The 20,624-nt window shown below is 41.0% G+C and overlaps 1 protein-coding gene across 1 annotated transcript in view; it reads right to left on the bottom strand.

The window, feature by feature from the left end:
* Positions 1-315: 315 nt before the first annotated feature.
* LOC134796100 (clustered mitochondria protein homolog) overlaps positions 316-20,624 on the bottom strand; it is a 64,733-nt gene continuing 44,424 nt past the window's right edge. The window contains exons 18-25 of the mRNA XM_063768057.1: positions 13,541-13,765; positions 12,945-13,027; positions 10,132-10,261; positions 9,451-9,723; positions 8,743-8,868; positions 8,228-8,443; positions 4,749-4,963; positions 316-3,273 (exon numbers count right to left, since the gene is read on the bottom strand). Of these exons, the coding sequence (XP_063624127.1) occupies positions 3,123-3,273; positions 4,749-4,963; positions 8,228-8,443; positions 8,743-8,868; positions 9,451-9,723; positions 10,132-10,261; positions 12,945-13,027; positions 13,541-13,765 (1,419 nt within the window). The 3' untranslated portion in view covers positions 316-3,122. The remainder of the gene's footprint in view (positions 3,274-4,748; positions 4,964-8,227; positions 8,444-8,742; positions 8,869-9,450; positions 9,724-10,131; positions 10,262-12,944; positions 13,028-13,540; positions 13,766-20,624) is intronic.

Genomic DNA, 20,624 nt, shown 5'->3' with positions numbered 1-20,624 from the left:
AAAAATCATCAGGAAAATACAGTATGGTGGTCTCATTCGGATTTGTATATATCTTTTCAATTGACAGTTTCATTGGTTTACACATACACAGAAAACGTTTTGAGAAAAATCAGATAAAATTCATAGCAATAAAAAATAAAAGTAACAATATTGATTCCGTTTGATTCAAGCCATGCATAGATTATTAGACACAAGATGAAAGGACATACATCGGAAGATTATTGTCAGAACCGGAAATTAGTATTATTTACACAGCAACAGTTAAAAACGTGATCAGTTGAAATACCCAAAGAAGATAGATAAGTACTGTCAAACATCAGCAAGGCAAGTGGCTCGTTGATAAAACAATTCATATCACAGACTAACAGAAACATTACGAAGAGATTTATTCTCACTACATTATATGGCACTAATCACACTAAAATCTGAAAGTAAGCTAACAATCGAAGGCAGTGTATATTATATCAGTAGATAATTCGGAGTTTAATTTACGTCTTTCCAATCCAGGCTCCCATGTAGCGTATATCTTCCGTCACTCGTCATAGTCATTACTTTGGTCGAAACTGCGGTTGACTAAGGGCGTCCGCTACGTCGCGCGTGTACACAGAGCGGACGAGTGGGTTAAAGAAAAATTGAGCGCCGCTAAGGATTAGCACGCACTGCGATTCATTTCTTGCGGTTTCAGAACCGCAAAAAGTGTAACGTACGGCATGAATCATAAGGTCGCGCACTTGCAAGACTGAAAACGCAAGGAATTTGACTGATACCGCAAAAAAAATATCAAAGTGCGTTCTAAGCCTAACTGACGTGAGCGCGTGCGGCGGATTGTACCTGCAATTGAAGGGATGTTTACAAAAAACATAACTGACTACACTGGTTGACACCTGAAACGATTAACAATGTTCTTAAAAAAGTGTCAACCGCTCTAAGCAGTTATGTTGTTTTTGTAACCATCCCTTCAATTTCACCCGCGCGACATTGCGGACGCTCTAACGACACGGATCATCGCAAACAGGCAACTAGCTACAAAACAAAATACAATCTAGAAATCTGATCAATACCTATATGTTACGTAATTAAAAACCTACAGAAATGTTCAAATCCTGTTACATTTCAATGACAATATAACAAAATTTCTACGACTATGGGCATGTCAACAATATACTCCCGTACTAATTAAGTAAAGAAATAATACTCGACATAACAATTCATAAAATCATTTGTTTATTCGGACTCGCCGGTAGCACCAGACGCCGGACGCCGGACACCGGGCGCAGTGCGGTCCGGGCTCACAACCGAAACTTATTGCTATTATCACTACATTTCCATTGCACTACATCGGATAACGATCAAATTGTGAATTTGAAACGGAAGCATAAAATTAAACCTACATTCACACAGTGATTGCAGGACCTCAAAATCGGTATAAGTAGGTACTTTTCAAAATAATTAATGCATGCATATGCCTAGTGAAACATAGCCGAAATAGTTATTTACAGTACATATGGTCTTATTTTCCCGAACTAGTGCGTAAAATAGCACTTTTCGTGCGTATGTCGAAAGTTTAAAGGGCCATATGTACTGTAAAACGTTGTACGGTACACGTGCGAATAGGTAATTCGCAACTCGTGTCGATTTAAAACACTCCCTTCGGTGTGTTTTAATTTATCGCCACTCGTTTCGAATTTCCTCTTTTCCGCACTTGTATCGTAAATAACTATTACTGTGTTAACACGATTGCCAAAACGAGGAGTTCTTTATTATAAATTATATTTTGCATAAATAAATATATAAATAAACAATATAAATAGCTTCCTCATTTAAAGAGATATGCCATCAGGTTATAGTAACATATAAAAAAAATTGTCGAAAAAAATATGAATTTCATAAGAAACATTGTACCTATTTCCGGAGTTAGTTTAGTGTTATAACTCCAAATTAATATCTCGAAGATCCTTTATTTTAAGCTTTTTTACTGATATTATTTGGACTAGAATCGAATGTCATTAGGCATATTATTTCTCTTCATAGTGTACAGAATTCAACCAATGTTACACTACTTTCTTGTATAAGAATGTAGAAAACTGAAGGCCGATTTTAGGTCCTACGAAATCATCGTGTTCAGGTGATTTGAGCGAAATACGCAACGTACGCACATGCACATAAACCTATTGCACTCTGCGAGACTTAAAATAACGCATAATTATTTGATCGAAATAATTACCATCAAAATTTGACTAATAAAAAAATCTACATCAAACCTTAGCACGCTACCTACTACGGCATACATTCTTCGATAATAAGGAACAATATCATCAATCAATAATTATAAAGTAACAATGTATAATAAATGTTCAGGGCCGGATTAAGCCAAACAGGCATTTGAGGCCAGGCCACATCAGTTGCGAATATAGCAAGTTTCCTGCTTTCTACGCAGTACATCGCTAGCGTTGGGCGCCGCATTCGTTACCAGTGCTTAGTGTGGTATTCCACCTGGCCAATTTCTTTATCATGTCATTGCGTCTCGATCTCTCACAAAGCAAAATGTGAGACGCAATACACATTGGACAAAGAAATTGGATAGATGGAATGGAATACCATCCTTAAGGCTGATTTAGACGGCGCGCGTACTCGAATGCAATTTTAGCTACATTGCGGACTTTTGCGGTTACGTCCAATTCAACCAACCGATCAACACCCGCAATGTAATGAAACTCGCATGCGAGTTCTCGCTTCGTCTAAATGAGCCCTTACGCAACGCAAGCGATGTGCTGCGAAGGGAGCTGGATAACGCATAGCTGTGTGCATCGGCCTATTGGCAACGCAAGCGTCAGGCATTTCCCTTCGTGTTATTCTCTGAATAGAGCCACAGATAACGAGTTATCAATAAACACGGATTGATTCTAAAAATATTACAATGGTTGTTACTTTGACACCCGAACTAGATGGCGCTCGCGGCGCTATCGTTTTTATGGAGTAGATTGTAAACCGTTAAAGTTTTGACGGTAACAATCCAGTAAACTCAGTTATCTGTGAAACCTGATCAGCCCCTAAATAGCCTTCATTGCCTATGGTTAATCCGGCCCTGGATGTAAAGCGGGAGTGGATTACGGCCGGCGGTTTCAACTCTCTGACGACGCGTCTCCGCCCGCGTTCAGCTCAGTTTTCTCGACTTTCTCTTTGCCGGTGCTTAGTTCAGCAAGGCCTGGGATCGGTAAGTCTTTTAGTTGTCTTTTTTCTATTTCTGCTTTGAACTGCTCGATATCTTGAGGGCTGAAAATATGGATAAAAATTATTAGTATAAAAAGTGATGAAGTTCATTATTTTTTTTTATTTTTTATTTATTTATTTAGGAAACAAACAGTCACATACAAATATGTTTAAGCTTGCAGATATACAATAAGACCTATAGTTCCATTAAATATAAAATAATGATATTGATAATAAGTAGAAACAGGGCTAGTTCGGTTCTGCCTATAAATAGGAAGATACACAGAAGTAACAATTGGATACACAACTCATAAAGTACCAAGTATCGATCATGCTTACAAACGTACATACATTGCATAAGACTGTAAAACAATGACTGTTTCACCACACCAGCTTGGAAAGGCTTACTTTGCACTTCAAAAACTGATAGCAAAGTTCGATTTTATTCACATGTGAGGCAAAGTAATCAAATGCAAATTTTGAGTTGTTTTCTTATGTGTGCTGGTAGAATTGACTTTTAAATGATGATTTTGGATGATAAATATTTAATAACGTTCATTTGGATTTGATTTTGTTTGATATTTTATATTTAATATTTGCTTCGGGTTGGTGTGGTGAAAAATTTTGTGTTTCACTCGGGGGCAAATTTTGTTTAACCCTCGTGCTTTAAAACCCTCGCAACGCTCAAGATTCCATTTTTCACTCGCTACGCTCGTGGTTCAATTTTGGAATCTTTCGCTTGCTCGGGTATCAATATTAGCACGAGCGGTTAAACAACAACTTTGCCCCCTTGTAAAACAAATAACTATTTTTTAACTAAGTATGTAATAACATTACACTGCTATGGAAATATTTGGCTCCGCAGACCACTACTATATTTACCGAAAGACAATGAGAAGATATCTAGATTTATGAAGTTAACATTATAATTTTGACAGGCTCGTCTGTGTTATGTCAGTATTATGTCAGTGCATATACTGGATATGTTTGTGCTACGTGTTCCATTGTGGCATCAAAACTACTGACCCGATTTTGGTGACCGAGGTTTCAAATCGACTCGTGTTCATAACGCGGGTGACAGGTTACATTTTTAACCAACTTCATTAGAGGGAGAAGTTTTTCTACAAAAAATACCTCACCCGGGTTAGTTTATCAAGTATTTTCTTTGTGGAGTCCATAGAAGTAGCATCCTATAGAAGTGGTATACGCGTGCCTCCGTGAGGGACAAAACATACGCAATGCGACAATATTAAAAACACGTTTTAACATTTCTGACAATATACCAAAAACAATCTACGTAATTCGGTCGGGTTATTTGTTGCCCACCATACACCATACTAAATTTATGGCGGGAATAAACAAAAAGTGAGACTGTGACAAGGACAAGCAATAATACCGCTTTCTCTGCTACTCCTATTGAAAGTTCTATAAGTGTATCTCGTTCGGTCATTTGGCCCCTCCCCCGTTTCCTCTCTATATTATTGTACCTCTATGGTGGAGTCGTATGAATTAGTATCCCGGTAGTGGTAGGTACATACCTGATCTGCACGAAGAGTATGCCGTTGATGAGGTTGAGCATGTCGATGACGGAGGCCATGCCGGGCGGCTGGATGTGCAGCGGCGGGTGCTGCGGCGGCTGGTGCGGCGCGCGCGCGTAGGCCTCGGCCAGCCGCTTCTGCAGCACCACCGCCTGCGTCGTCAGGTGCCGCAGGCACTCCGACGACTCGCGCGTCTTCTCGTGCTTCTCGCCCAACTGCAATCACAAAGTCAATATCGTGTTATAGACAGGTCTAGTAGTCTCAGTCTGGTCCCGATTTCTACATCCCGGTAGCTAGCGGTAGCGACCGCGTTCGTTTTCGAATGGAAATGCGGACTTGATACTAGTAAATCTAGTAATCGATAAGAAATAATAGTGTTTTCACTTCTCATGCTCAAAAAGTGCACCTTTATGTCGTGCGTAGACGACATAAAATCGCATTTCATGCTCTAGAGCATAAAAGTAAAATTTTCTTCTAAGACTAAGGTAATCGGTCTCAACAGCCAAACAGTTAAAACATATTGCACAATTTTACTGAGCAATAAAATTGTGTAGATGACAAAACTTGTTATATTATTTTATTTTTGCTACAATTTATTTCTGAATCCGTATTTTCTGTCATTAAATTTAGTAAATCACATAAAATAGGAGTCGATTATCGTTCAAAAATGCTCCGAAATGTTTGACTTGGCAGAAAACCAAGCGTCTGCAACTCTGATCACATGTTGAAAATTAAAAAAAAAAATTAAGAAGTTAGTTGGCGGGAATTGGTTATGTATTATGTCGCTTTACGACAATTTCGTGGTGTAAATTGCCGTGAAAATGTGTTTTATTTTCCTCGCAATCGAAGTGAAAAGCAGAGTGTACAACAAGGGCATAAATGTCCATTTTTACCCTCGTCTACTATTTTGGTCTTTGCTTCGCTCAGACCAAAAAATTGCCTCGGGTAAAAATGGGTCACTTTATGCCCTTGTTGTACAATCTACTATTTAAAACTCCAAAAATACCATTCAGCAGACGTATTAAGGATCGCTTTATCCACAATTCCACATTTATTCACGTGATAAAATAACTGTCACTCTGCGGGATAGAAAGAGACGGACATCGTTTTATCACGCTGTCACGTAGACAAAAACGACCATCATATCCGTACAGTATTATCACTTATGTCACTGGCTAGGCAAATCCTTCTAGCGGTCCATCTTTTCTCTTCCCGATCAATACCTATTCGAGCTTAACCTGTTTGAGAAGTTACGCACAAAGCTGAGGCGACCTATTGGTTACGTACAAAGTGTATGCTAGGGAAAATACAAGAACGACAACACACAGCGTGGAAAAAATATAAACTTTCATGACAGAACATTATCTTTGCTATTGTCAGATGACTAATGCGTCCCATATCCGCCAGGATAGCGCCCTTGTCCACAGTTTTTTCAGTATTCGTACTAAATAGTTGCCGTGCACCGCGCAGGTCACGCTCAGTGCGCGCTCCACGAAGCGCAGGGACAGCTCGTATTCATAGGAACTCACCAGCTGCTTGTATATGGAGTAGGTCTCCTTCTCGTGCTGGAGCGCGGCGCGGAAGTCGCCGAGGCAGGACAGCGTGCGCGCGAGCAGGTGGCGCGCCACGGCCGCCTTCAGCGAGCGCGCGCCGTGCACCGCGCACGTCACGCTCAGTGCGCGCTCCACGAAGCGCAGGGACAGCTCGTATTCATAGGAACTCACCAGCTGCTTGTATATGGAGTAGGTCTCCTTCTCGTGCTGGAGCGCGGCGCGGAAGTCGCCGAGGCAGGACAGCGTGCGCGCGAGCAGGTGGCGCGCCACGGCCGCCTTCAGCGAGCGCGCGCCGTGCACCGCGCACGTCACGCTCAGTGCGCGCTCCACGAAGCGCAGGGACAGCTCGTATTCATAGGAACTCACCAGCTGCTTGTATATGGAGTAGGTCTCCTTCTCGTGCTGGAGCGCGGCGCGGAAGTCGCCGAGGCAGGACAGCGTGCGCGCGAGCAGGTGGCGCGCCACGGCCGCCTTCAGCGAGCGCGCGCCGTGCACCGCGCACGTCACGCTCAGTGCGCGCTCCACGAAGCGCAGGGACAGCTCGTATTCATAGGAACTCACCAGCTGCTTGTATATGGAGTAGGTCTCCTTCTCGTGCTGGAGCGCGGCGCGGAAGTCGCCGAGGCAGGACAGCGTGCGCGCGAGCAGGTGGCGCGCCACGGCCGCCTTCAGCGAGCGCGCGCCGTGCACCGCGCACGTCACGCTCAGTGCGCGCTCCACGAAGCGCAGGGACAGCTCGTATTCATAGGAACTCACCAGCTGCTTGTATATGGAGTAGGTCTCCTTCTCGTGCTGGAGCGCGGCGCGGAAGTCGCCGAGGCAGGACAGCGTGCGCGCGAGCAGGTGGCGCGCCACGGCCGCCTTCAGCGAGCGCGCGCCGTGCACCGCGCACGTCACGCTCAGTGCGCGCTCCACGAAGCGCAGGGACAGCTCGTATTCATAGGAACTCACCAGCTGCTTGTATATGGAGTAGGTCTCCTTCTCGTGCTGGAGCGCGGCGCGGAAGTCGCCGAGGCAGGACAGCGTGCGCGCGAGCAGGTGGCGCGCCACGGCCGCCTTCAGCGAGCGCGCGCCGTGCACCGCGCACGTCACGCTCAGTACGCGCTCCACGAAGCGCAGGGACAGCTCGTATTCATAGGAACTCACCAGCTGCTTGTATATGGAGTAGGTCTCCTTCTCGTGCTGGAGCGCGGCGCGGAAGTCGCCGAGGCAGGACAGCGTGCGCGCGAGCAGGTGGCGCGCCACGGCCGCCTTCAGCGAGCGCGCGCCGTGCACCGCGCACGTCACGCTCAGTGCGCGCTCCACGAAGCGCAGGGACAGCTCGTATTCATAGGAACTCACCAGCTGCTTGTATATGGAGTAGGTCTCCTTCTCGTGCTGGAGCGCGGCGCGGAAGTCGCCGAGGCAGGACAGCGTGCGCGCGAGCAGGTGGCGCGCCACGGCCGCCTTCAGCGAGCGCGCGCCGTGCACCGCGCACGTCACGCTCAGTGCGCGCTCCACGAAGCGCAGGGACAGCTCGTATTCATAGGAACTCACCAGCTGCTTGTATATGGAGTAGGTCTCCTTCTCGTGCTGGAGCGCGGCGCGGAAGTCGCCGAGGCAGGACAGCGTGCGCGCGAGCAGGTGGCGCGCCACGGCCGCCTTCAGCGAGCGCGCGCCGTGCACCGCGCACGTCACGCTCAGTACGCGCTCCACGAAGCGCAGGGACAGCTCGTATTCATAGGAACTCACCAGCTGCTTGTATATGGAGTAGGTCTCCTTCTCGTGCTGGAGCGCGGCGCGGAAGTCGCCGAGGCAGGACAGCGTGCGCGCGAGCAGGTGGCGCGCCACGGCCGCCTTCAGCGAGCGCGCGCCGTGCACCGCGCACGTCACGCTCAGTACGCGCTCCACGAAGCGCAGGGACAGCTCGTATTCATAGGAACTCACCAGCTGCTTGTATATGGAGTAGGTCTCCTTCTCGTGCTGGAGCGCGGCGCGGAAGTCGCCGAGGCAGGACAGCGTGCGCGCGAGCAGGTGGCGCGCCACGGCCGCCTTCAGCGAGCGCGCGCCGTGCACCGCGCACGTCACGCTCAGTGCGCGCTCCACGAAGCGCAGGGACAGCTCGTATTCGCCGACCGCGTGCAGTATTAAAGCGATGTTGCTCTGAAATTATAACAACACTTTTAAAACAAACATCAAACGCTTATGCCAATGAAACTGCCACATTCGATGGCTCGGGCGCACCGCAGAGAAAGATTTCAGCCGGGGGTGACTTTAGTGGTGTGAAAAGAGTTTTATGTACTGATTAACTTGTATGTCTAAGCGAGACGTAACACTGAATCATACATCTACACAAAAGATGTCAAACGCAACACTTTATGTTGTATATTACACCGCAAGGTCAAACCTCTTGTTTCATTCCGCTACACATCACATGGCGACCCTGCCAGGCCGGTACTTACATCGAGCAGCGCCATCTCGGGGTGGTTCTCGCCGCAGACGAGCAGCGCGAGGTAGCGCGCGCGGTACAGCAGCTTGAGCGCCGTGCTCACTTGCCCGTTGGCGAAGCAGTACAGCGCCAGGTGCGACTGAAACAACACAAGTTAACAATGTCAAAGACCAGTACTTTTTGAAAGTAGACAAAGATAAAAGCTATGTCCAGTTTTTCAGTGTGCTTTTAAATTCGTGTAACGCGTGTTTCTAACGCCTAATTTCTTTAGTCAATTTTTTTATTGCACGCAGAGAAGATGGACAGATGAGACTACGGACTAGCAAGCGCAGCGTAGGACGTCCACCCACAAGATGGACAGACGACCTTGTTAAGGTTGCCGGAAGACGCTGGATGCGGGTCGCTTCCAACCGGCACGTATGGAGGTCAAAGGGGGAGGCCTATGTTCAGCAGTGGACGTCTTATGGCTGAGATGATGATGATGATGATGATGAATTTTTTAATGAAGTATCTATTTATACATTGTGGATATTCCTGATTGTTCGGTAGTAGCTCTGCCAGACAGCCCAATTGACCTGATAGTGACTCATCAACCTTAATTAAGATCTCAAAGTGACTTAGATATATTTGTGGAACTGCGAAATTTTAATTGTCTAAGTCATCTTTGAAAACAGAGTCATCATCTTATCTTATTTTCTATCAAATCAACCAGTACACTCACATATTCAGTAATAGTGTAAGGATGGTCGATGCCGTTGACCCTCTCTGACATGAGCACGGCCTTCTGCTGGTACGCCATCGCGTCCCTATGTTCGCCTGTCACGTAGCACAGTCGCGCGACCATCCTCAAGCACTGCGCGATCTCGCCGTGCATAGCTCCGTACACATTATTGAGCAGGTTGAGAGCTTCCGCGATCAGTTCGTGGCCCTCGGATACGGAGCCCGCTTGGATTTTGTTTTGGCCGGTTGTGTAGAAATTGTAGGCGTCTGATGCCTGAAAACGAAATTTTTTATAATTTTAATTCACGTGTGGTTTATCCGCGGGACAAAATAAATAATAGTACTACCGTACAGAAAGGAAACTTCCTACAAAACCGAAGTTTGACAGCGGTTCAGGATCAAATCATGCTGAACCTTTCTAATATATGGCACTATCCCTTTCGGCTATTTAGTGTTGTCAAAATTCAAGCCATTATCTTATCTGTGGTCGTGCACGCAAAGGGACGGAAAGTTGTGTCAACCCTAATAATTGCTCGGAGCAATGCTGAGCCGAACGGAGCCGAGTTTGCCCGAAGAGAGGAGTTTCGCACCCTCTGACTCGAGTGGTTGAAAGTAAAAAAGACACAATTCAGATATTTTAATCATTGGGCAGACTGTTAAAAGTTAGAGAAATGATAGTTACCCTAGGATTGATATGTTTGACAACGGGGAAGATATTCATAATGTCTGCGCTGGAGAATGTGGTCTTGTTCTTGCTTTCAAATTCATATTCCCGCAGCATAATTTGGAGCCCGACTTTCAATGCGAAGGACCTGTAAACAGCGAAATGCTATACATGGAAGTATTCTGTCCGCTCAATTATGACCCAACGCAAACTAACCCGCGATAGGCGGTACTTACAAACTGCTCGATTGGCAATCTCAGTACCACCGAGATGACAGTCAGTGACAAATGGATAAATTGATTTATAAAAACAATGTTTTTTTGTAATTAAAAATATATTCATGTGTCGTGAAGTGGTGCAGAAGTAATTTAAGTTCATACCAAGGACAGTGGAATCACTTTTCACTTGTAGTAAACAGATAACTTCAGTAGAATTTGGAAAAAACATGACGATTTGTTTTCAATACTACCGTGCTAAGCTAAAACGTAACAACTGCATACGACTTTCATAACAACATACGACTTTTTAAATTGCGAGGATAATAGGGATGGTGTTATGCTAAATGAAGTAGACTATTTTATTAACTTGTGTTTGGTTTAGGTATTTTCTATATAATTATAAATGTAGTAATAAATTCCTTCTTACAGATTTGTATTTTCCTTTTTTATTTCATGAGATGGAGCTATAAAAAAACTACCTAGTTATTTCAAATTAATAATCAAATTTGGTATTGTCATTTTACATTACTTTCCATTCAGATTCCCACAAGATGCTATTCGCAGAGAACTATGGAAAAAAGCTGTCCAATTAGAGAGACATGAAATTGAGTGGATGCCTGGCAAGATATCTAGAATATGTTCTATTCATGAGATATAACCCGTGAGATAATCATACCCGGTCTCCTTCCTATATGTAGATACATTTTTCCTATCATCCTTTCACTGAATTAATTTAACAAATACACATTATCTGAAAATGTTGATCATTTGAATCCACCCTCTACTGTCACATATATGTAGGTTCTCTCTCAAGCCATTTCCGTCAGTAGAAAAGAGCGGCAAACATATTAACTCACATTATAGACGGGTCTAACGCGAATTCTATTCAATTACCTTGATTTACCGACGTAAATCAGTTTCGTTTCGTATAATGTGAGTTAATATGTGTTCAAAACGCGAAAGTTTAAAATATTATAAGAGCGGCAAATTTAGAAAATGTAAGCGCGCGAACGGCTGTGGTCCTATACAAAATTTTAATTTTGCACCTTTTTCTACTGACAAACTTGCTTGACCGGCTATATACATATAAAATATTCTGAACTGAAAGTGGGGATTTATTGTGATTCCGCCTGTTCAAATATTTTTGACCCGATTCGTGTACCCATGTAAATTTTGCAGACTGTATAGCCAGTCCGATTTCTAAGATCAAGTTCGCCATACATTTACTATGGCGTACTTGATCTTAGAAAAACGGACAGACTATACCTGAACGTGACTTCGCACTGCCATGCAGATTGATAATAAAATATACAAAATACTTATTATAGCGGAATACATTTATACAACAATGATATATTTACTTATGTTGAGTTAGTCTGTCATGTCATAACAACATTTTAACTAGTTATCTTTTAATCTGCATTAAATTATTATACGTGAATTATTTGACTGGTTCTTCACTGTATGGCATAAACCTATCCCTGTCCAAGTCATATTCTAATCAAATATGAACCGCGAACTCTCAGCGGCCAGTACGTACAGCAAGAAGGTTATTAGCGGATTAATGTCGCTGATTGGTAGTTATTGACATTATATGCATTTCCATCTACACTTAGCTATGTACCATTAGTGTAATAAAGATGACTCTTATTTTGTTTACGAGCTTTGATTACAGGCTCTGTAAACGCGTCGTCTTATTTGAATGTAGGCGTAATTGTGTATGTGTGCTAATTTGGCCCGAGAATTTGAACGGTAATGTTCCTAAAGGCGGTATCCATGGTTATATGGCCTGTAAAACATATGTCGAAATGTCAGTGTCAGATTGCAGGTTCACTGTCCCACTAACGGATAATGTGTGACGTGTCAGTTTTATGGACATGACATGAGTTATACTCGTGGCACAATAATTATAGTGTAAATAACATTATTTGCGGTATTTGACGTCTGTCACTCACAACAGCAATACTACGTAAAATGTTTTGCACATCGAAATCACAAAGGAAAACAACTGCACTGCGAACGTTTACGTTCTACGTCTTTTTTTTTTTAATTTTAGGATTGACCGGACACCACCGTTATGAATCGGTAGTCGTCTAAGTAAATCGATATGAATTTTTCATTTTTCTTTTAATAAAAATAAGGAAAAGGTGGATAATTAACTGTAAATATAGATATATTTATCGTCACTTAACGGACAACAAATTTGACACAGAAATAACATAAATAAACTTTAAAATAGATCCCCAGTTAGTTTCAATTTTGACAATGGGTGCGACCTACTCGGTCGGTGTATTAAATACACCGACCGACCGGTAGCTTGCGGGAAAACCATATAATTCTAGTTTTATTTAAATCTCAAATAAAAATTCATTATACGTCACAATTCGATACCTCAGTCTACGTGCCATCCAATCGTAATCGCTGGCTGTGACAATCGATTTGCGTTAGTTACATCTCTATATACGTCAGTCATAATGTGTCAAATACCGCAAATAATGTTATTTACACTATAATAATAAATCGGTATCCCTACCAGAGCGGTACGAATTGGATGGAAGAATCTTGACAGCAGTTGAAACGCTAGAATAAATACCCAATTTGTGTGATACCAACCTGAGAAGTGATATTTTTTGTAGGCCGTGTTTTTCTATAACATTGTCCATGTTATCGGCAGCCAATTCATAGCCCCAATACGCCTGAAAGTAGAAATAAATGTGTTTTGTTACTTTATTAGAACCTATATTAGGGGGGTATTTCACCTGTCTAATTTTTTGTTCCAATGTCATTGCGTTTCACTCGCTCATTAAGCAAAATGTGAAACGCAATACACATTGGACAAAGAAATTGGATAGGTGGAATACCATCCTTACTCTCAAAGAAATACATATATCTGAAAATCACTCCTCGCCTGACTTATCAGGCGTAATCGATCACCCCGGCGATTTTATCGGCCCATTCGGCGATGGTTTTCCAAGTTTCTTATTACAGTTATTACACTACGTCGTTCCTAGAAGCGGGCCCCAATAGATCCCGTCAGACAATATCTCATTAGTAACTAATTTCGTAGAGTGGCGGGAATGTGCATTGGACAGGACCAAATGGCGGGAAAGAGGAGAGGCCTTCGTCCAACAGTGGCACACTCAATAGACTAGAAAAAAAAAACTAATTTCGTAAGTGCACGTGTCTCAAAACATTAGTAAAAAGCTAACCTTGAGCTCCTGCTTGATCTGCGCAAACAGCGCCTTAGGCGTAAGGTTCTGCCACTCGGGCAGCGGGCTGGCGGGCGCGGGGCGGCGCGTGCGGCGGCCGCGGCCTCCGCGCCCCCGCGCCGGCGCCAGCGTGTCTGCGCCCGACACCGCCGGCGCGGCGCATGCGCCGAGAAGACAGTTCAGGAAGTGCGCCACGCCCGACCCGATGCACATCGGCTCGCAACCCTGGAATGTTCATATACGTTAACTTGCGCTCGGTTACCAATTGAATATCAGGGGTAGACTCGCGGGACAGTTTGGTACACCGATTTAAATATACCTCCCCGGATTAGGACACTAAAGCTAGGTTCACACGGCGTTCATTTTACGGGTATACGGGAAAAATTCACGCCGTGTGAACCTAGCCTAAATGCGGTTCAGTAAACATAAATATGTCCTTAAATAAAACGATCGAGTATCCTTAAAACGCGAGGTTTCATAAGTTTTGTGTGGGCACTTATCGGATATGTGAGGCATCAAAATCTTAGGAGTCGATCGAACCAGATGGATGACTCCGAAGAGAGCTGGTGCAGTTGACGTCTTTAACGGTCAAAGGGTAAAAAATGTCTTAATCCGACACTGGCGCTCTCAAGTGCAAAATAATAGTACATTATTGTCGAGGCTCGGAAGTAGCTACTTGCAGGCTGAGGATTCGTTTTAAAAGCACCGTTATCTTTGTCTAAATTGGATGATGCAGTATTATATTTAATTCTATATTTACTCAATTTTAGGCATAAAATTAATAGTTAGTACAGTAATAGATAACCACCCTTGCATTTATTATCAGAACGTTAGGGGGTTGCGGTCAAAAACTTTCACATTTTACCGTAATCTTAGTACAGCATCTTTTGACATCATAATTTTAACGGAGACGTGGCTGGTGGATGGTGTGTTGGACTCCGAATTGTTTGATGACCGGTTTGTCGTATGGCGGCGGGACCGGGATCTTGCCCTGACCGGCCAAAGCCGCGGGGGCGGTGTGCTCATCGCCACCCGTCGGGAACTACCTGTGACCCCGCAGCTGACGTTCCAGTCGTCTGCCGAGGACTTGTGGGTTACGCTGTCGCTTAAAGACAACTTCAATAGGTTAGTAAAAGTTCATTTGTGCGTACTGTATTTGTGTAATCAAAATAATGGTAACTCATTTTCACAACAATTAGCTAACTTTTTAAATAAATTAAGTGAATTAATTTTAGATCGTCCAGACGATAAGTTTATAATAATAGGTGATTTTAATATGAGCGGTATCCGGTGGATGAGTCGAGACTCGGTGATGTTTCCGTCTGCCTATGCTAGTAACGATGAATGTAGCTTAGTTGACGAAATTCATACTCTAAATCTGAATCAATATAACGGTATTTTAAACCGGTTCGGTAAGTTACTGGACTTAGTATTATCTAATGACTTTTTACGCGTTAGTGGTTGTGCTGTACCCCTAGTTCCTATCGACCCACATCATGAGCCCTTAACTATTCGAATTAAGTTTACTACTGTCCTCCCGCTTCATACGGCCCCTCGGGTTAAATATTTTTACAACAAAGGTGACTACACGTCAATTAATAATGAGCTGGCTACTATTAATTGGGAGACTGAGTTTTCTACCCGTACTTTAGACCAGGCTTTGGATTTCTTTTACGTAACGTTTAAGAAACTTAGGAATAAATTTATACCCAGTAAAACAATTAAAAAAGATAGTTATCCGGTATGGTATTCTCTTTCATTAAAGAAAGCAATTAAAGAAAAATACAAATATTTCAAAAAATATAAAATATACAAGAATTTATCAGATTTAGTTTCATTTAACGTTCTTAGGGAAAGAGTACGCAAATTAGAGGATATATGCTTTACTTCGTATATACACCGGGTGGAAAAAAATATTGCTACGAACCCAAAACAATTTTGGTCGTTTGTGAAGTCTCGTTCATCCTCTCAGAGTTTACCCAGTAGCCTTATGTATGATAACAGAATTTTTAATTCAGGTTTGGATATTTGTAACGCGTTCTCAGATTATTTTTCTACCACCTTCACAGCCTCAAACGTAAATATCGATCACTCACTCTATCCTAGATATGACTCAGAGGCTAGCTTAAATAGCATTGAAATTAATCCGGACGTTGTCACTAATATGTTACTAAAATTAGATCCCTCAAAGTCAGCGGGACCTGATGAGCTACCTGCCCAGTTCCTAATTAACTGTGCTAAGAGCTTGGTGTGTCCCATTGTTTTACTCTTTCGGCGTTCCTTCGCCGAGTGCTCAATACCCTCCATATGGAAGTCGGCTTTTATCACCCCCGTGCATAAAAAGGGTCCGAAAACGGAAATTACTAACTACAGACCGATATCGAAATTATGTATACTTTCGAAAGTACTAGAAAAAATTGTATTTAAACAAGTATACGATACTTTTAAACATTCTTTTAGTGATCACCAGCACGGATTTTTGCAAAGAAGGTCAACTGTATCCAATCTCGTTTTACTGAATGATTATGTCACTGAAGCGATGGATAGTGGCCTTCAGGTTGACGTCATATATACTGACTACAGCAAGTGTTTCGATAGGATTGATCATAGGTTACTGATATCCAAGTTGTGTGACATGGGAATACATGGGGATTTACTGAGGTGGTTCTCCTCTTATATTAATAATAGGTCTCAGGCCGTCGTGGTCAACAACTATATATCTGGATGGGTGTCAGTCCCAAGCGGCGTCCCTCAAGGGTCCTTGCTCGGTCCTTTATTATTCAACATTTTTGTTAACGATATAGGCAAGTGTTTTCTGCATTCTAAACTTCTTTGCTTTGCAGACGACATGAAAATCATTAACAAGATAAAATCCAACCGTGACTCAATGTTATTGCAATCCGATCTTGAACGTCTTGATGAATACTGTGAATTAAATAGGTTAGAGCTTAATCCCTCCAAGTGCTTTTCAATTACATTTTCCCGTCAGCGCAATGTAACCTCCACATCATATACATTAAAGGGCCACCCGCTTGAGAAAATAACTTATATGAAGGACTTGGGTGTTATTCACGATTCTAAACTTATATTTGACAAGCACATTGATAGTATTATTAGTGGAGCACTAAAAGCGCTAGGTTTTATAATGCGAAATTCTATACACTTCACCCAGGCTAAAACCCTTAAAGTGCTTTATTGCGCGTATGTGAGGAGTAAACTGGAGTACGCGTCACAGGTCTGGAACCCTTGCTATAGGACTTACGTTGACCGAATCGAACGCGTCCAGAAGAAATTTACAAAATATTTATGCTATAAACTGAAATATCCCTTTAGTTCATCCAATTATTTAAGTATTTGTAAGAAACACCATCTAGTCCCGTTGCAAAAAAGACGTGATATATCGGACATTACCTTTCTCCTGAACATCACCAGCGGTGTAACTGACTGTTCCGAGCTACTTGGTAAACTTTCTTTCAATACTCCCTATCGTTCTAAATAGAATAGAATAGAATAGAAATCGTTTATTTCGACCAACTTCGGATCATATTACATTTACATTTACTTATTATATTAAAATTAAGATTAAAATTAAATTAACTATTTTACATTAAAATTCAAATAAATTATAATAAATTAAATTCAATAATTAAAATTAAAATAAATTAAATCATTATATTCTAACTTATACTAAAACAACAAACAATAAGAGCCTTAGAGAGGCTTGGACACCAGTACGTGAATCATATGACAGTGATTCAGGTACTGGCAGTCAAACCTCTCTGCGAACGCCCTCAAGATGCCGCTGGAACTAGCCCGTACTCTGCGCACCAGGGATGTGCAGCGTTTCCTCATTGTGGTGTAAAAACAGTCCACCCTGGCCTCCGCGAACATCCCCGACGCACTACAAAAACGAGGTAGTCCCATCAGCACCCTGAAGGCGTTATTATATTGTATACGAAGAGCGTTGTACTGCTTTTGGGTATAGCACGCCCACAGATTAGCAGTGTAAAAGGTAGTACAGAAAGCTCTAAAAAGAGTCTTTTTCACCTCAGTGGAGCAACTAACAAATCTGCGGGCCACCATATTCGCTCTAACACACAACGCTCTTCGTTCCCTTTCAATGTCAGCATCATAAAAGGTACTATCCCCCATTATCTGTTAAAACTGCATCATCCAAGTATAGACAGAATAGCTTCCTAGTTCGCGCGAGTCGAAGGCTAAATGAGCTATCGAAGGAAGTTGACATCGATATATTCAATTGTAAAGTTCCCAGTGTGAGGCATAGTTTGGTTAAGCGGTGTTTTGTGTGAGCGACCTTTCTACTAATGTATTTTACTCATGTACCTACACTTTCTGTTTTTCTTCATTAGGCGAGCAAATGCATTGAATTTATGGACTTAGTGTATTGATATCAAGGACCGGAAAACCCCTCTTTACGCTTAATCCTATCAATTCGGTAACCCAATCGATTCGGTTACCTTATCATTCGGTAACCCTATCATACTGTTACCTGATTGTAATGGTAACCTTATTGAAACGGTAACCCTAACCTTTAACCGAGTTAATCTCAAAACCCCATCGTGATAGGGTTTTTGTTAAGGGTTTTTAACAGGTTTTCATTCAGTTATGGTAACCTTTATTATCGGTTGCTTACTGGTTTGCTACATTAAAGTAGTTTTAGTGATGTGCCGTCAGAACTAAAAAGTACTAAAAAAATTGTGTATTTTATTTACTTTATTTATATTTTGTTGATTTTATTGACTTTATTTATTAAATTTATTTAATTTAATTTATTTATTTAATTTATTTAATTTATTTAATTTATTTAATTTATTTAATTTATTTAATTTATTTAATTTATTTAATTTATTTAATTTATTTAATTTATTTAATTTATTTAATTTATTGAATTTATTGAATTTATTGATTTATTGAATTTATTGAATTTATTTAATTTATTTAATTTATTGAATTTATTTAATTTATTGAATTTATTTATTTTTTTGAATTTATTTAATTTATTTAATTTATTTAATTTATTTAATTTATTTAATTTATTTAATTTATTTAATTTATTTAATTTATTTAATTTATTTAATTTATTTAATTTATTTAATTTATTTAATTTATTTAATTTATTTAATTTATTTAATTTATTTAATTTATTTAATTTATTTAATTTATTTAATTTATTTAATTTATTTAATTTATTTAATTTATTTAATTTATTTAATTTATTTAATTTATTTAATTTATTTAATTTATTTAATTTATTTAATTTATTTAATTTATTTAATTTATTTAATTTATTTAATTTATTTAATTTATTTAATTTATTTAATTTATTTAATTTATTTAATTTATTTAATTTATTTATATTATTTAATTTATTTAATTTATTAAACTTATTTAATTTATTTATTTTAATTATTTTAGTTATAATATAATAATATTTATAATTTATAATAAGAACACAACACACAGGTAGGTATAAAGATAAACAAAGGAAAGGCAAAAAAACTTGTTTACTGTGCTGGAGGCTTCATAGACCGCCCATGCCAACCTCGGTTATTCAATAATAAGTTGAATTTAAGTGTGCGTAAAGATTACAATCGTTTGAACTGGTCAAAAACCTCATAATGAGGTAACTGAATAGACTGGGTTTTTATTTCGGTTACCGGTAACAGAGGTTAGCTCGATCTGATACGGTTACCGAATCAAAGTGTTACCTTATTAAGCGGTTACCGTTATGGTAGGGGTTTTTATAAACACCTCTAAAATAACCCTATGAAAAACCCCGGTTAAGGTAACCGGTTCCTGTCCCTGATTGATATACAGAGATTACATAACGTATTCATTAACTACATTACAATCTGATAAATATTATTTTATTTTGTTTTCATCTTTTGAATTCTGAGACGTCTGTTATTCTAGGCGCTATAAGTGTTAAACTTAGCTATAAGTGTTAAAACTTAGGATCTATTGTAAGGCTTCTATTGCCATTTTCAATTATGCTTCTTTTTTCTCTCTATTTTTGTACGCATGTGTGTGTGCGTAGGTGCTAGCATTAGTTTAAAATTTAATACTTTGTAACTACCTGTGAGTTCCTGTAATTGGCTTCCTGTTTTAATTTTGTTGTCTATTGTAAGTTTTAAAGCTGTTGGTTCTCCTAACATAAATAAATAAATAAATAAATAAATAAATAAATAAACGGACGACCTTGGGAGTCCGTTTAATTGAATCCGAAGCCAGCAAGTAGCCTTCCAGCCGAGTCATATATAGTAGTGTCCGACCGAAGGTTCGGTTTCGGTTCCGGTTTCGGCCAGTTTCGGCCAAAAAATCATGTTTCGGCTGTAGTTTCGGTTTCGGCCAAAAAACGGCCGAACCTTTCGGCCGGGCCGAAACTTACGAAATGGTACTTCGTACTATGAAACTAAACTATGTGACAAAGACCAAAAGTTGGGGATGGGGAATAAGTAGGACAACAATATTAATATGTACCTACATATACTGATTCATGTATAGGTACAGAAATTAATTGGTTTATTATAAAATACAATTCCACTAATGAGGGCGCCACTAGACGGTCGACGCAGTCTTAAGAGGCTGTTAATACCTATAACGCGCACACTGTCTAATTCTAATTGTATCGGAGTAAATGAGATAGCACTGTCGTATGTTACTGGGCCTGGGCAAAGGAATAATAAGAAAACTCATCATCTTCCTCGCGTAATCCCGGAATTTTTGCCACCGCTCATGGGAGCCTGGGGTCCAATTGACAACTAATACAAAGAATTGGCGTAGGCACTATTTTTTACGAAAGCGACTGCCATCAGACTGACCTTCGAACCCAGAGAGTAAACTAGGCCTTATCGGGACTAGTGCGGCTTCCTCACGATGTTTTTCCTTCACCGAAAAGCAAATAGTAAATATCAAATGATATTTCGTATATAAGTTCCGAAAAACTCATTGGTACGAGCCGGGGTTTGTACCTGCGAACTTCGGATTGAAAGTCGCACGATCTTACCGCTAGGCCACCAGCGCTCAAGGAAAAATCTAACTTTTTAATACAATGGACATTGGT

The sequence above is a fragment of the Cydia splendana genome, chromosome 13 (genome assembly GCF_910591565.1).
Source record: "Cydia splendana chromosome 13, ilCydSple1.2, whole genome shotgun sequence".
Lineage (NCBI taxonomy): Eukaryota > Metazoa > Arthropoda > Insecta > Lepidoptera > Tortricidae > Cydia > Cydia splendana.
Note: the sequence above shows the minus strand (reverse complement) of the source record. Positions and strands in the feature narration are given on the sequence as shown.